This window comes from Erythranthe guttata, chromosome 4 (genome assembly GCF_056151865.1).
Source record: "Erythranthe guttata isolate IM_541 chromosome 4, IM_541, whole genome shotgun sequence".
Classification (NCBI taxonomy): domain Eukaryota; kingdom Viridiplantae; phylum Streptophyta; class Magnoliopsida; order Lamiales; family Phrymaceae; genus Erythranthe; species Erythranthe guttata.
Genome location: NC_142536.1, coordinates 862,860 through 877,346, shown reverse-complemented (window position 1 = coordinate 877,346; position 14,487 = coordinate 862,860). Strand labels below are relative to the sequence as shown.

Genomic DNA, 14,487 nt, shown 5'->3' with positions numbered 1-14,487 from the left:
TGACGGAGTGTAGAAGAGGTTTGAGGGATTTCGGGATGATGGAGGTGCAGCGGAGCCGTACGGTTTTTTATAGAGTGGAGCGTGTTTATCTGGTAGATTTACATGCTGGGGGTGGCCACGCGGCGGTGAGAGGTGGCGGGAATGTGTACACGTGGCGGCTCTGGTGTTGCTGAGTCTGTGACTAGCCACTTCTCCCCTATAGGTTGACCACCAATTTTTAATTAGTCTCCCAATTTATAAATTAGGAATTTGATATTCCTAATTTAGGTTTTAACAGTTGTAATTAGTCTAATTAATAATGGAATCCTATTTTCTCAAAATCGACCTAACATTTAACCCGAAACGCTGCGTTTTATGTAAAATCAGTAGTAGAGCTTCACGGTTTAAATAACCCCTGCCTAATTTCAGCCGGCGGCGTACTCGCTAATCCGATGCCGCGACAAGCTACCGATATCCGATCCTCCGCCGCCGTCGGATCGGAGGTGGCGAGAAAGCACGATTCATTTATTAAAAAAATTGTCAGAAACCCTAAAACATCCTTCGCTCTGGCCATTCTCCTCGCCGACGCCATCCTGGTTTCTCTCATCATCTCCTATGTTCCATGTAACTACATAAACCCTAATTGCATTTGAAAATGAGTTTCTATATCTTTATTTAACATTTATTTGGGTTATGCATTTCAGACACGAAGATTGACTGGGATGCTTACATGTCACAGGTGATCACAACACCGTTTCTCATTTCCTTCTTCATTTGATTTCGAAAGGACAAATACAAATAATTAGTTTATGATTCTTTCTCATCAAGTTTTAATTTTAACAGGTTAGTGGATTTCTGGGAGGAGAGAGAGATTACAGCAAACTGAAAGGGGATACAGGTCCTTTGGTATATCCAGCTGGATTTCTCTATATTTACTCAGCTATTCATTATGTTACAGGTGGTCAGGTTTACCCTGCCCAGGTATATTTTCCTTTTTGTTCTATTACTTCTTTTCACAAAATTATTTTATATGTTGCAGGTGAAATTGGTTTGATATTGCTGAAAATTTATTCTAAATGAATAGTTTCCAGCTCGCTTATATTAAGTGGCCATAATTTTTCTCTCTTTTCATTGCAGGTGTTGTTTGGCCTGCTCTATATGGTGAATCTCGGAATGGTTCTATTTATTTATTTGAAGACGGATGTGGTATGTAATTTTGTCCTTTGATTTAAGATTTGTCTCTCTCACATTTATGAACTGCTTTAGGTATAAAACTTAGTATTTTATCATATCTGTTCAGGTTTATTGTTGAAAATAATAATGCTCTTTGATTTATTTTTCTGTTTATATTACCATCTACTGACTGATTAGTAAGTATAACTCATGTTTTGATTTCACGTAACCATTCTTGCAGCTTCCTTTGTGGGCTCTTTGCTTGCTTTCTCTGTCTAAAAGAGTGCACTCCATCTTTGTGCTTCGCTTGTTCAACGACTGTTTTGCCACAACTCTCTTCCATGCCTCATTAATTTCATTTCTTTATCAGAAGTGGCATCTGGGTTTAATTATCTTCAGGTAGAATACTTACTGCTTGTTACATAATGCTGGTAGCGTCATCATTATATATCAGTGTTTATATTTATTGGCTAAAGGTGTTCTAGACATGCTTCTTGTTAGCACAGTGGAGCTGTTTCTGTGAAGATGAATGTTCTTCTTTTCGCACCTCCCTTGTTACTCCTCTTGATGAAGGCAAGTTCTTTTTCGTTGTTCCTTTTTTTTCTGTATGTCAAAAGACGGGCATTTTACATCTTATGTTAGTTCTAACTCTGGCTGAAAATCTTGACTTACAGGCTATGGATATTTCTGGAGTTATATCTGCTGGTTTAGGTGCAGCTTTGGTTCAGGTGCTTGCTCTCTAATCCTGCTTATATTCATGGATTCTTTGGGTGCTCAATTTAACTTTAATTGTTGTAGGAAAATTAAGTGTCGACAACCATTTAATGTAAACGATAATTCACGCTGGCATTATCTGATTGAACTCGTTTTCTCCCTCACCACCTCTGGTGGATGATTCTGCAGATTCTCTTGGGGTTACCTTTCTTATTAACACATCCTGTTGAATATCTCTCAAAAGCCTTCAATCTTGGCCGTGTGTTCATACATTTCTGGTACTTCTATTATCTCGGCAAATTTTGTTTCATGACCACAGTTTTACCTTTTCCGTGATTCTTCAGCTGATAGGATTTCCTAGTTCATTTCTTACACTTCTTATTTATGACTCCGAAATATTTAAATGTAGACGGTCTGTACTACATAACATAATTTGCAATTGAATCTTTGATTTGTGCATGTGAGATCACTGAATCTTTCCTTTCGCGATTATGATCTAACCAAAGGCAACACATGTAACTGTATTTTCCAGGTCTGTCAATTTTAAGTTTGTTCCGGAACCAGTTTTTGTGTCTAAAGGATTTGCGCTGTTTCTATTGGCTGCTCATCTTATCCTGCTTGCTACCTTTGCTCATTACAGATGGTGCAGGTACACACATTTTCTTCCTTTTTTTCTTTGATAGTTTGTAAACCTACTATGGCTACTAATCATTCCTATGCCTTGTTGTGCGTAATGTTCCGTAATCGTAGATACACAAAATATTCTATTAGTGAGAATATTCTGTTTCAATCCCTTGAACACTACTTTTGCTCTTAACTTCCTGGTTTTTATAGATCGTTTTCTGAAAGTAATGTTACTTTATTTTTCTTCTGGCATGGTGCAGGCATGAAGGAGGACTATGTTCTCTCTTGCATTCCAAACTTGTTCAAATGAAGCTCAAGATTTCTTGTCTGAGTTCTTTTGCCCTCAGACCGTTCAATAATCACAATTCAAACCCGAGGGTGCTTAGAACAGAGCGTAAGTAATATCTAATTCATCGGCTCATCTTCTCACTGATAAATTAATTAATCTTTCTTGTGTGTTTTCCATTGAATAATTGGATTCAGATATCGCAACGACTATGTTTGTTGGGAACTTCATCGGAATTGTGTTTGCACGGTCTCTGCACTATCAGTTCTACTCTTGGTATGTGCTCTTGGACATATCTCTTAGTGGGCTTATCTCAAAATGTTGTAGCACGAAGATTTAGATGCACATCTTTTAATAGCAACATTGAAGATTTTAGGTTTACTACAACTCATTCTACCAAAATACTCCTATTTGTACGGGCTGTGTTAATTAGTTGTTTATTCAGTATAGATGTATTCTATGGCTTGTCACTAAATGAAAACCGAGACTCCTCTATGACAATGTTATTTACACGTGCAGGTATTTTTATAGCCTGCCCTATTTATTGTGGCGAACGCCATTTCCTACCTGGTTGCGGTAAATTTCTTGACTACGAAACTGAATCTTCGAGCCTACTATCACTATTATTGTGACCTCTTTAATAATCATAATAATAATAAAAAAATGTGTCGTTTGCAGCTTAATTTTGTTCGTGATAGTGGAGTTCTGTTGGAATGTCTTCCCTTCAAACGACTACTCATCGATTCTGCTACTTGGAGCCCACTTAACTATATTAGCAGGCCTCTGGTTGGCACCACCGGAATATCCATACGTTGAAGGTACAAACCAAAAAACAGCAAATATAGAAAAGAAATCCAGCTGAAGACTCTTATCTAAATTAAACTTATTTCAATTGAATCTTTGTTGTTCTAGTTAAACAAGATTGTGTTGGATGTAAAATTGAAAAAAAAAAAATATTTTTCGAAAAAATATCCTTTTTCGTTTTTCTGGACATACATACAATTGTTGGCCGAAAACCTACACGCAAGTGCACGTATCGTACAAGTAATATAGTGGACAATTAAGTCCGGATATCGAACCCACAGGGAATATTTAATTATCTAATCCTAGACGCTAAATTCTACCAATTATTATCAAGCCCACCCTACACAGTCGAATAAGGATTAATAAACTAAATTAAACTAAATTAATACCAAACAAAAACAAGAAAGCAATTTAAAATACGAAGATTAATCAAAGTAGACAAACCTAGGATTTTATTCTCCCCCCTATGTGATTATTATTCCCCCAATTCCTTCAATTATGCAAGCAATTAACCCGGATTATTAACCTGAGATGCTAAAATAATCATAACCCGCTTCCGCGTGTATTACGATTCTAATACTCTAGATTCAATTACTATATTCCTATGCAATTAATTCTAGAACACAGCATTAAGCACAAATCTCAATAACGGCTACCTAAGAGATTAACTATATTCCTATGTTAATACCACAAAGACTCTTCTACCACAGTTCTAATTATTAACCCGATCTTCCGATTCATGCGATTAACAATAACATAAAAGCACATAAGTTGATCAAGTTCATGCACTTAATAAAACAAGTAGAAGAAATAATCCGGAATTAAAACTTGCATAAAATCATAGAAAAGGGTTCATAAATCCCACATAGGGTTCCAAATAAAATCCTAGAAATAAGAAAATTAGCTACTCATGATTAAAGGAAAAACGCAAATAAAATAAATCATAGACGATAAATCTATGCTTGGAGTCTTCGAATTCTTCGTCTTCGTTATTGCTTTGTTGCTCTTGAAATTGCGTAAAAAGGTCCTCAATTGTGTGCTTGGCTTGGTCTTATATAGGGTGAAAAACTTGGGGAAGAAGGCAGTTTCCTTGTACAATTAAGATTCCTTCACTGCGCCAACTCGCCCATCCGGACGGCCGTGTGAGATTTATGCCTAAAATCCGCACGGCCGCGCGGTCTATTCTCCAGAATTCTGCTTTTTTCACTTTTGGCCCATATTTTCTCCAAAATTGCAGTTTTGACCCCATACTTTTCCAATTCTTCAATTTGTACCTAAAATACAATAAATCAACTTTTTAAGCACCAATTATCGTTAAAACACACCAAAAGCTCAAATAAAAAGATACGATAAAGTGTAAAAATATACACTTAACACACCCCCAAACTTGAACTTTTGCTTGTCCTCAAGCAAAAATCTACCAATAAGCAAATAACTCAACGATAACATCTCATCACATAGATCAATGATCAACTTCACGTTTTCAGAACTTGTAATTATAATGACAATTCCTTAGACATTCGCAAGCTCAACATTCAACAACACTTAGTCACTCACCATTACCAAAAACCACAAATCATACAATTGCTTCAAGTATCCAATATTTGCAAGTTAAAAATAGAAAAAATTTATACTTACATGCATATGCTCGACTCCAAATACTCACCAAATTATTCTACTCTACCAATATCGAACATTAAGCTATTGGGATCATTGGGGCTTTGTGGCTTTCAATTGTTAGGCTCTTTGGTTCGAGGTAGGAAATATGGGTATATGTGGCTATTCTTCTTGAATTGAGGTGATTACGCCAAAAATTGAAAGATAGGCGTTTGAAATAATGAATTCACCTCTACGGACTTTAATAAACTCGATTCTCAAAAGTTCAAAAGTCTCCACTTTTGCTTTTGAGGCAATGGATTGAGTTTTCAAGAATAATTCAACAACTAGTCCTTATTTCTCCCTTCTAGTCTCTTCTTCTTCTCTTTTTCTTTTTTTTCTTTTTTTTTTTTTTTTTTTTTTTTTTTTTTTTTTTTTTTTTTTTTTCGAAGAAGAAGAAGGACCTTATACAATTTTTCGACCGAACTCCAAGGGATAATTTTTTTCAAGAATCTCCACCTATTCTACCTTACACATTGGCTAAAAGAAAGAACACCTTTTCTCCGAGGCTCAAATCAAGGTTCTAAGGATAATTTCGATAAAAAGGTCGGCTTGAAAGGCTCAAACGGTTCAAAGAAGGCCCAAATCATATCCCAAATCACTCACTACTCAATACTTCGTATCGTAAATTTCCTAAGGTGAGTTCTAAAACCGAACATAGCATGATCTAGCACAAATTAATTCCAATTTTAAAATACAAAACATTCAACAAAAGCAATGCACAAAATGTGATTCCTAGCAATAATTCGCTTCTAAGTCCCGTTGAATCAAAAGCTAAACAAACATCAAATCCTTATCACATAAAACAAGCAATTTCATCATCAAACATTGATCATCTCTCATCATCATAAATCATAGATGCATTCGACTCAAGCAAATTTTTTTTTTTTTTTTTTTTTTTTTTTTAAATTCCGGAAAAACGAGAAAAGCAATAAAAACGAAAAAAAAACCTAATGCATGCAAACTAAAGTAAATAAACACAACACCCCCAAACTTAAAATTTTCGTTGCCCTCAACGAAATTAGCACAAAGTTTAAGGATAGAAAACACCTGATTTAGTCGGGGTCGATGTGATCGGGGTGCTCCTCCCTCGGACACGGGCTCAAGAATGGGTGCCGGTGGATGCCGGCTCGATGCACTCGGGCTTGCCTTGAAAGATGAGATTTTGAAGAAGTTGGTTCGATGCTCTAGCCTCCCTGTCAATACCAACACAAAATAATAATTTGAGAATGCGTGAGTGAATTATATGTGTGAAATTGACGAATTTTTGGAAGAGAAGTTTAAAAATTCGAAAATTGTGTGTGGGAGGTTGAGAGGATGAAAGAGAAGGGTTTAGGAGGAAATGGGGGCAAAATCTAATTTTTAGAATTTTAAAATGCCAGTAATAGCCTCGGACGGCCGTCCCGCGTTGTGCCCTATTTCTCGGACGGCCGTCCGAGCGTTCTGCTTCACTGCTGCCCATGGGACGGCCGTCCCGTGTTTTGGCCTAGTTCTGGGACGGCCGCACCGTTTCTCGAAATTGGGCAGATGCCGCTCCAAAATTCGGACGGCCGTGCGAGATTCCAGGTCTTTTTCGCACGGCCGTGCCATTTCACGATTTTATACAGTAGCTTCCCGAAATCTCACACGGCCGTGTGAGTTTTACGCCCTTTTCTTGCACGGCCGTGTGAATAATTGCAATTGGGCCCCTGAAAATTACAAACTTCTGATTAGTGCCCCTGAAACTTCTTATTTATCACTTTTTCGACCCTGAAAAATAAAATTCAAATAATAAATTAGAATGCATGCTTATGATATTAAAAACGAAACGAAAAATTAAATAAAAATACGAAAAACAATAAAGCTCGGGTTGCCTCCCGAGAAGCGCTAAGTTTAAAGTCTTCAGCCGGACTTTGCTTCTTTATTTTCAAGCAAAAGTGACCGAGGTCATTTGGCATTCTTCACTCTCTTCCCAATACGTTTTGAGCCGGCTTCGCTTCACCTTGAACGTACGATTTGAATCGCGCTCCTTTATTTTAACCACCTCGTGAGGAAGAATTTCTTGGACAATAAACGGCCGCGACCACTTTGATTTGCGCTTCCTTGGAAATAACCAAAGACGGGATTTGCACAATAACACCAATTGTCCTTTGTGCAATTCCTTTTTGATTTTCTCCTTACGACCACAATAGCTTGACTCATCCTTCTCTCGTGAATTGCTCGAGTCTTTGGGTGGCAACATCTTCCTTGCACTCTCATCGCCGTTAAGACTCAAACTCGTATGACTTTCTCTCGGAGGAGTTGAAATTGAGTCCATGAAGTAAACTTGCTCCTTCCGATTTTCGTTTCCGCCATCATCTCCTGTACTCAAAGATGCTTTCCCATTGTCCAAGATCGAAACATCAAATTTTTCATTATTTGTAAAATCCATAAGCTCAATAGCAAAACAATCATTATTATCACATGGATTTTTATTAACACTAAAAACATTGAATTTGATTGTTTGATCATGCACAGTCATTGTAAGATCACCACTAGCACAATCAATGAGAGTTTTCGACGTGGCTAAAAACGGTCTCCCTACGATAAGAGGTATCTCCCTATCCTCATCAATATCTAGTATCACGAAATCAACAGGGAAGATAAATTTATTGACTTTCACTAGCACATTCTCTAAAATACCTTTTGGGTAAACTAAAGATCTATCGGCTAATTGAAGAGTTATAGCCGTCGGTTCAATTTCTCCTAACCCAAGATTTTTAAAAGTAGAGTACGGCATAAGATTAATGCTAGCGCCTAAATCAATGAGCGATCTAAAATTTTTACCTCCTATAGTACAAGGAATAGTAAACTTACCTGGATCGCCGAGTTTTTGTGGAAGAGGCCGAGTAAGAATTGCACTAATTTGCTCCGTGAGTTGGATCATCTCGTTCCCTTGCAATTTCTTACTTTTCTTCACGAGGTCCTTGAGGAACTTCACCCACTTTGGCATCTTTTGAAGTGCTTCAATGAAAGGAATATTTATTCGAACTTCCTTCAACTTGTCCAAAAATCTTTGATAATCGGCGTCGAGCTTCTTCTTTATAAACTTTTGAGGATAAGGAATTGGAGGGACTTGAGAAGGCACCGTCGATGGTGGCTCGTCATGAGATGATTCTTTTTCCTCATTCTTTTTCGGCTTCTCGATTACCGTGTTTCTCTTCTCCTTTCGTGGGGCTTCCTCCAATTGCTTACCGTTCTTCAAGGTGACTGCTTGGCATGTCTCGACCTCGATCTTTTTCGTTAACAATCTTTGTGGATATGGGATTGGTTCGACCCATTCGGCTACAGTGACTTGCGGCTTCACTTGACTTTCTTCCTTTTTCTCGATCTTGAGATCGATAGCTTGGCACGTCTCGAACTTTTGCTTTCGAGGATCTTCCGTATTCGATGGCAATGCTCCGTGCGGACGGTTCTCTTGATTCAAAGCTAATTGAGCGAGTTGATTCTCCAAATTTCGCAACGAGGCTTGGGTAGCGGTCATGAATTGGGCCAATATCTCATCCGTGTTTGATTTTTGGGCCGGTGGATTGTTGCCTTGATAGCTTTGTTGAGGAGGAGCTTGATTTTGGAATTGACCTTGAGGTCTTTGATATCCTTGGCCTTGTTGATTTCCTCCATATTGCCCTTGTGATCTCCACCCTTGATTTTGGAATTGGCGAGGCGCATTGTTGACGTAGTTGAGCGACTCCACATCTTGTTGGCATTGGAGCGTGTAGTGATTTCCACCGCAAATTTCACAACATGGAGAATCGATTGCTTGGACTTTTTGTGGTGGACTTGCTTTGATGTGTTGTAGTAGGAGTTGATTTTGTTGAGCAATTTGGGTCACTTGAGCTTGAAGGGCCGTAATTGCATCTAACTCCAACACTCCGGGAATTTTCTTAGCTCCACTAACCGTCCTCTCGCTTGACTTGGCAAACCGATTTTGAGCAATTTGATCCAACATGATGAAAGCATCCGGTATCGATTGACTCATAAAATTTCCCCCGGTTGATGCATCTAAGACCGTTCGTGCATTCTCATTAATCCCTTGATAGAAGATGTGGATTTGCCGCCATTGTTCGACTCCATGTGTTGGACACTGCCGCAAAAGAGTTTTAAATCTCTCCCATGCCTCGTATAATTGCTCGCCTTGCTCTTGGACAAAATTGTGAATTTCTCGTCGGATTCTCTCGTCCTTCTCGGGTGAGCTGTAAACTGTCATGAAGAGGTTGAGGAGTTGAGACCACGACGAGATGGAGTGGGGGGCTTGGGACATCAACCATTGGCGAGCTCTTCCTTGTAGGGAGTGTTTGAAGAGAATTAATTGAAGCGCCTCTTGGGAAACGCCGTTTTGACGGTGGGAGTTACAGGTATCTAGAAAATTGACAATGTGAAGATGGGGATCTTCACCTGCCAATCCACTAAATAACCCGTTATTTTGGAGCATCGTCAAGAGGCCTTGCTTGATCTCAAAATTGTGCGCCTCAATGGGTGGATATTGGATGCTCGGGCGGAATCCGTCATGAGTCGGGATTATGTAGTCTTGAAGTGCCCGTGGCCTAGCTGCTGGCTGTAATGGAAGTTGAAGGGGTGGGTCTTGGACTTGGTTTCCGTTGGCATTGAGTAAATTACCCTCTGCGCGTCTGCGTTCTTCGTCCTCCATTCTATTATTTTCGCGTTGAAGTCTCCTAGCGGCTCGAAAAGTGCGTTCGATTTCGGGATCAAACGGTTCTCTAGCAAGATCGAGTCTCCTAGGCATACACCGTACCTAAAACAAAAATAAAATAAAACAAAAATTAAATGGGTGAATCGTGAAAATTGTTCAAATCTAGAGCTAGAATAAAATAAATAATTAAAATTTTCCCCGGCAACGGCGCCAAAAACTTGTTGGCCGAAAACCTACACGCAAGTGCACGTATCGTACAAGTAATATAGTGGACAATTAAGTCCGGATATCGAACCCACAGGGAATATTTAATTATCTAATCCTAGACGCTAAATTCTACCAATTATTATCAAGCCCACCCTACACAGTCGAATAAGGATTAATAAACTAAATTAAACTAAATTAATACCAAACAAAAACAAGAAAGCAATTTAAAATACGAAGATTAATCAAAGTAGACAAACCTAGGATTTTATTCTTCCCCCTATGTGATTATTATTCCCCCAATTCCTTCAATTATGCAAGCAATTAACCCGGATTATTAACCTGAGATGCTAAAATAATCATAACCCGCTTCCGCGTGTATTACGATTCTAATACTCTAGATTCAATTACTATATTCCTATGCAATTAATTCTAGAACACAGCATTAAGCACAAATCTCAATAACGGCTACCTAAGAGATTAACTATATTCCTATGTTAATACCACAAAGGCTCTTCTACCACAGTTCTAATTATTAACCCGATCTTCCGATTCATGCGATTAACAATAACATAAAATCACATAAGTTGATCAAGTTCATGCACTTAATAAAACAAGTAGAAGAAATAATCCGGAATTAAAACTTGCATAAAATCATAGAAAAGGGTTCATAAATCCCACATAGGGTTCCAAATAAAATCCTAGAAATAAGAAAATTAGCTACTCATGATTAAAGGAAAAACGCAAATAAAATAAATCATAGACGATAAATCTATGCTTGGAGTCTTCGAATTCTTCGTCTTCGTTATTGCTTTGTTGCTCTTGAAATTGCGTAAAAAGGTCCTCAATTGTGTGCTTGGCTTGGTCTTATATAGGGTGAAAAACTTGGGGAAGAAGGCAGTTTCCTTGTACAATTAAGATTCCTTCACTGCGCCAACTCGCCCATCCGGACGGCCGTGTGAGATTTATGCCTAAAATCCGCACGGCCGCGCGGTCTATTCTCCAGAATTCTGCTTTTTTCACCTTTGGCCCATATTTTCTCCAAAATTGCAGTTTTGACCCCATACTTTTCCAATTCTTCAATTTGTACCTAAAATACAATAAATCAACTTTTTAAGCACCAATTATCGTTAAAACACACCAAAAGCTCAAATAAAAAGATACGATAAAGTGTAAAAATATACACTTAACAACAATCGAGTCCCCGATTTGTTAGATTTGCTTCCCATGATTTCCTCAACAGAACTTGTCTTCTTCCTGGGAATCTTAATCCAAATTTGAATTTTTAATCATTTTTTTCGCCTTATTGAAGTTTGGTGTGCAGAGAGAGCGCTTGTGATCACATGGAAATGTATATATAAGGCGACTCTTGTGATCACAGTAAATGAGCTTTTAAATAATTACATATTAGTATTTGACTTCTTTCCCCACTGTAAAAAAAGTCTTGGTCTTTTTATTGTAATTTTTTTTTTCCTCCACAAGAATTAATGACTCTGATGGTTAAAAAAAAGTCAAATCAATTTATAAAATTACATATACTCAATTATAAGTTAGAGATAATATATTTTGACGCTAAAAAATTAGTGGACTGTGTCGAACAATTCGATTTTTGAAAATTCTTGTACTATACCAGTTATTATACGACAACGACGCAATTTACAAAGTGATTACAAAGTGAACATATGTGCACTACGCGTTTCTTTATAAAAAAAAAGAAGAAGAAAGAAATAGAAAAAAAAATCATTTGAAATTTGGTATCAATTATAACTTCAAATTGTTTGTAAATTCAAAGGGCAAAAGCTGGCAGAAGCAAGACAGCGAGTATTGGAGAAAAGATTCTCCCAAACTTTAGTGTTTCTCTCTCTTCCTCCCAAACATTAAATATTGACTTTTCTCATCTTTCTCTCTCTTAATCCATTGGCTTTTGCTCAATGAAGAAGAGAAAGAAGGTATACTCTGCTGCCCAATCAACCCTAATACGACACAAAAATCTACAGAAAAATCTCTGTATCATTACAAATAAAACCTTTTCCTGCATTTCTGAATTTCCAGAAATCCAATGAACTAATTACCTTTTTGTTGTATACTATCAATTAAGAAAAAATTAGGGGAATAAAACATACAATTTAATTGAAGTTCAACAAAAATATACAGTTCACAAACACTTCCATAAATTCTTCTATAAATCATCTGATTGTAACAGGAACACACATATATTGTATATTGTAAGAGTATCCAAAAGAAGAAAAAGGAAGAAACGAAACAGACAACACTCGTAAGAATTACAAAATCAGATCTCGGAAATTTGAAGAAAAAATAATCAATTATTACAGCAATCTTTACCAGTTATAATAATAAATACATAAAACGTATATATATAAAACGTGACAGAAGCGGAGAAAAATGAAAAAAAAATAAAAATAATTAACTCCGGCACTGTGTGGCGGTGGAGCAAGTTCGGGTGTAGGGATTAGCTTGGGCACCTGGTCTACAATTGTAGTACGAAGCGCCGCGGCGGGAGCAGGGGACGCTGTTCGCCTGAAGCGCACCGTAGCTGATGTAGTTCGATGTGGCTAATATGCGCCTGTTGCTCTCCGAATCCAATTCGAACTCACCTGCGCCTTCTGCCATGCACTCCGCGATCGATCCCTTGCAACTCGCCGCCTTATTCGTCGGCATCCAGCTGTATTCTTCTCCTGCATCGACGGTGGCGAGGATTACGGCGGCCACTACTACGGCGGAGATGAGGAGGCGGAGAAGGGGGTGAGTTTTCGCCATTTTTAATTTTGTCAATGGTTTCTTCTTCTTTAGATTTGTTTAATTCACAAAGGAAAACTGAGCGGGCTGGCAGGCCATTTTAAGTAGTTGGCTCCTTATGGATTTGGTGCTAATATTCCTTCTATTCACGAATATGCCACTCATCTTATTCCCTATTTAAAATTACAAAATATAGTAGTAATTGTTTGTGGGTAACCACAACAACTCACATTATTATTAATTTATTATAATTAAAATGATTTTTTTACAAAATTTTGATTATGATGATTGTGCATCATGGACTTGGAATTTTATGGTGGAGAACACGTTATTAATTAATTTGAATAAATTAAATTAATTTTTTGATTGAGTTTATTGATTTGACATCTCACAAAATAGAAGTGCAAATCCATCTAATCCTGGCCCCACCTTTGGCCTTCCTTTTCATCTTTTTTTATTTCCCTCCATATATTCTTATTTCTTTTCCTTTATTTCCCTCCATATATTCTTATTTCTTTTCCATTATTTCCCTAAACTAAAGTAAGATTAGAAAAAGAAAAAGTAAGACAAAGATTCCCAATATAATTGCCAATTATAGGTAACTATTTTTTAATAAGAATTATTATTTAAAAATAGAGCAATAACAATGGAATAATTTTGTTCATTCCTTCTATTAACGTGAGGGACAATAATATTATCTCAAAGTATTAATTTAAAAAAAAATGTATGTACAAAATCTTAATTTTTGACCATTCTATTGTTTTTTTCATAATAAATATTTAATTAAGAAAGTCCATATTAGAATTTTTGACTCCATCCATAATACATATGTCATCATAAAAATAAATTAATAATGTAATCATTAGAATTATCTGGCTCCATCCCTAATTTGAACGTCATCATAAAATAAAAATAAAATAAAAACAAATACCAAATTTAAAAATATTAATTATGGAAATTGGAATATGGCCCTCTACAAGTACAAGAAGAAAATAACAATTCAAGTAATACTTGCCCTGAATAAGAAGTTGGTATTGTATGGGTTGAACAGTTCAAAAAATTAAATTGAATTTGGTTCATTTCAGGATATATATGCCCAACAACCATCAATAGTTGAGTTGTCCTAATCTTAAACCCAAAAGCTACATTAATAAAAATAATTCGCAATTAAAATAATGCAAAGAATTAGATATTTAGAAAAGTTGAATGTGATTGGCTGCAGGCGGTGGTGACAATAAAATAAAATAATAATGAAAAATCTGGAATTGAATTAGTAAAATAAAATAAAATAAAGCTTGTTTTCAAGCGCGTCCTCGATTATTGTCAAGAAGTTGGATCCCACAATGCCATGAATCTTGCCAATTTCCATACTTACCTACCATTGAAAATGATTTTTCATTTTTAATATTATATTTACTTAAATTATTCGGAAATAAGACTACACACGCTTATACATATGTATGTGTGATTGTGACAAAAGAAGGAATACACACACTATACACACACATTTGTGTGTGAGTACACAAATATACAGTTGTATACAGACATATATATATATATATATATCTCCACACACACAAAAAGGAAGTCAATATTGACTTTAGGGATTGGATTAGTCAAA

At 36.8% G+C, this 14,487-nt stretch overlaps 2 protein-coding genes across 2 annotated transcripts; one reads left to right on the top strand and one right to left on the bottom strand.

Moving 5' to 3' along the window:
• Positions 1–13: 13 nt before the first annotated feature.
• Positions 14–3,673, top strand: ALG3 (asparagine-linked glycosylation 3). Its single transcript, XM_088816182.1, has 14 exons — positions 14–202; positions 409–603; positions 684–718; positions 823–960; positions 1,117–1,185; positions 1,394–1,551; positions 1,659–1,725; positions 1,827–1,880; positions 2,056–2,144; positions 2,399–2,515; positions 2,751–2,884; positions 2,974–3,052; positions 3,296–3,352; positions 3,455–3,673. Exons 1-14 carry the CDS (start codon positions 142–144, stop codon positions 3,636–3,638), a joined length of 1,437 nt encoding a protein of 478 aa, XP_088672308.1. The 5' UTR covers positions 14–141; the 3' UTR covers positions 3,639–3,673.
• Positions 3,674–12,391: 8,718 nt separating this feature from the next.
• Positions 12,392–12,952, bottom strand: RALF1 (rapid alkalinization factor 1). Its single transcript, XM_012977744.2, has one exon. The coding sequence runs from the start codon at positions 12,885–12,887 to the stop codon at positions 12,534–12,536; it is 354 nt and encodes a 117-aa protein (XP_012833198.1). The 5' UTR covers positions 12,888–12,952; the 3' UTR covers positions 12,392–12,533.
• Positions 12,953–14,487: the final 1,535 nt, after the last annotated feature.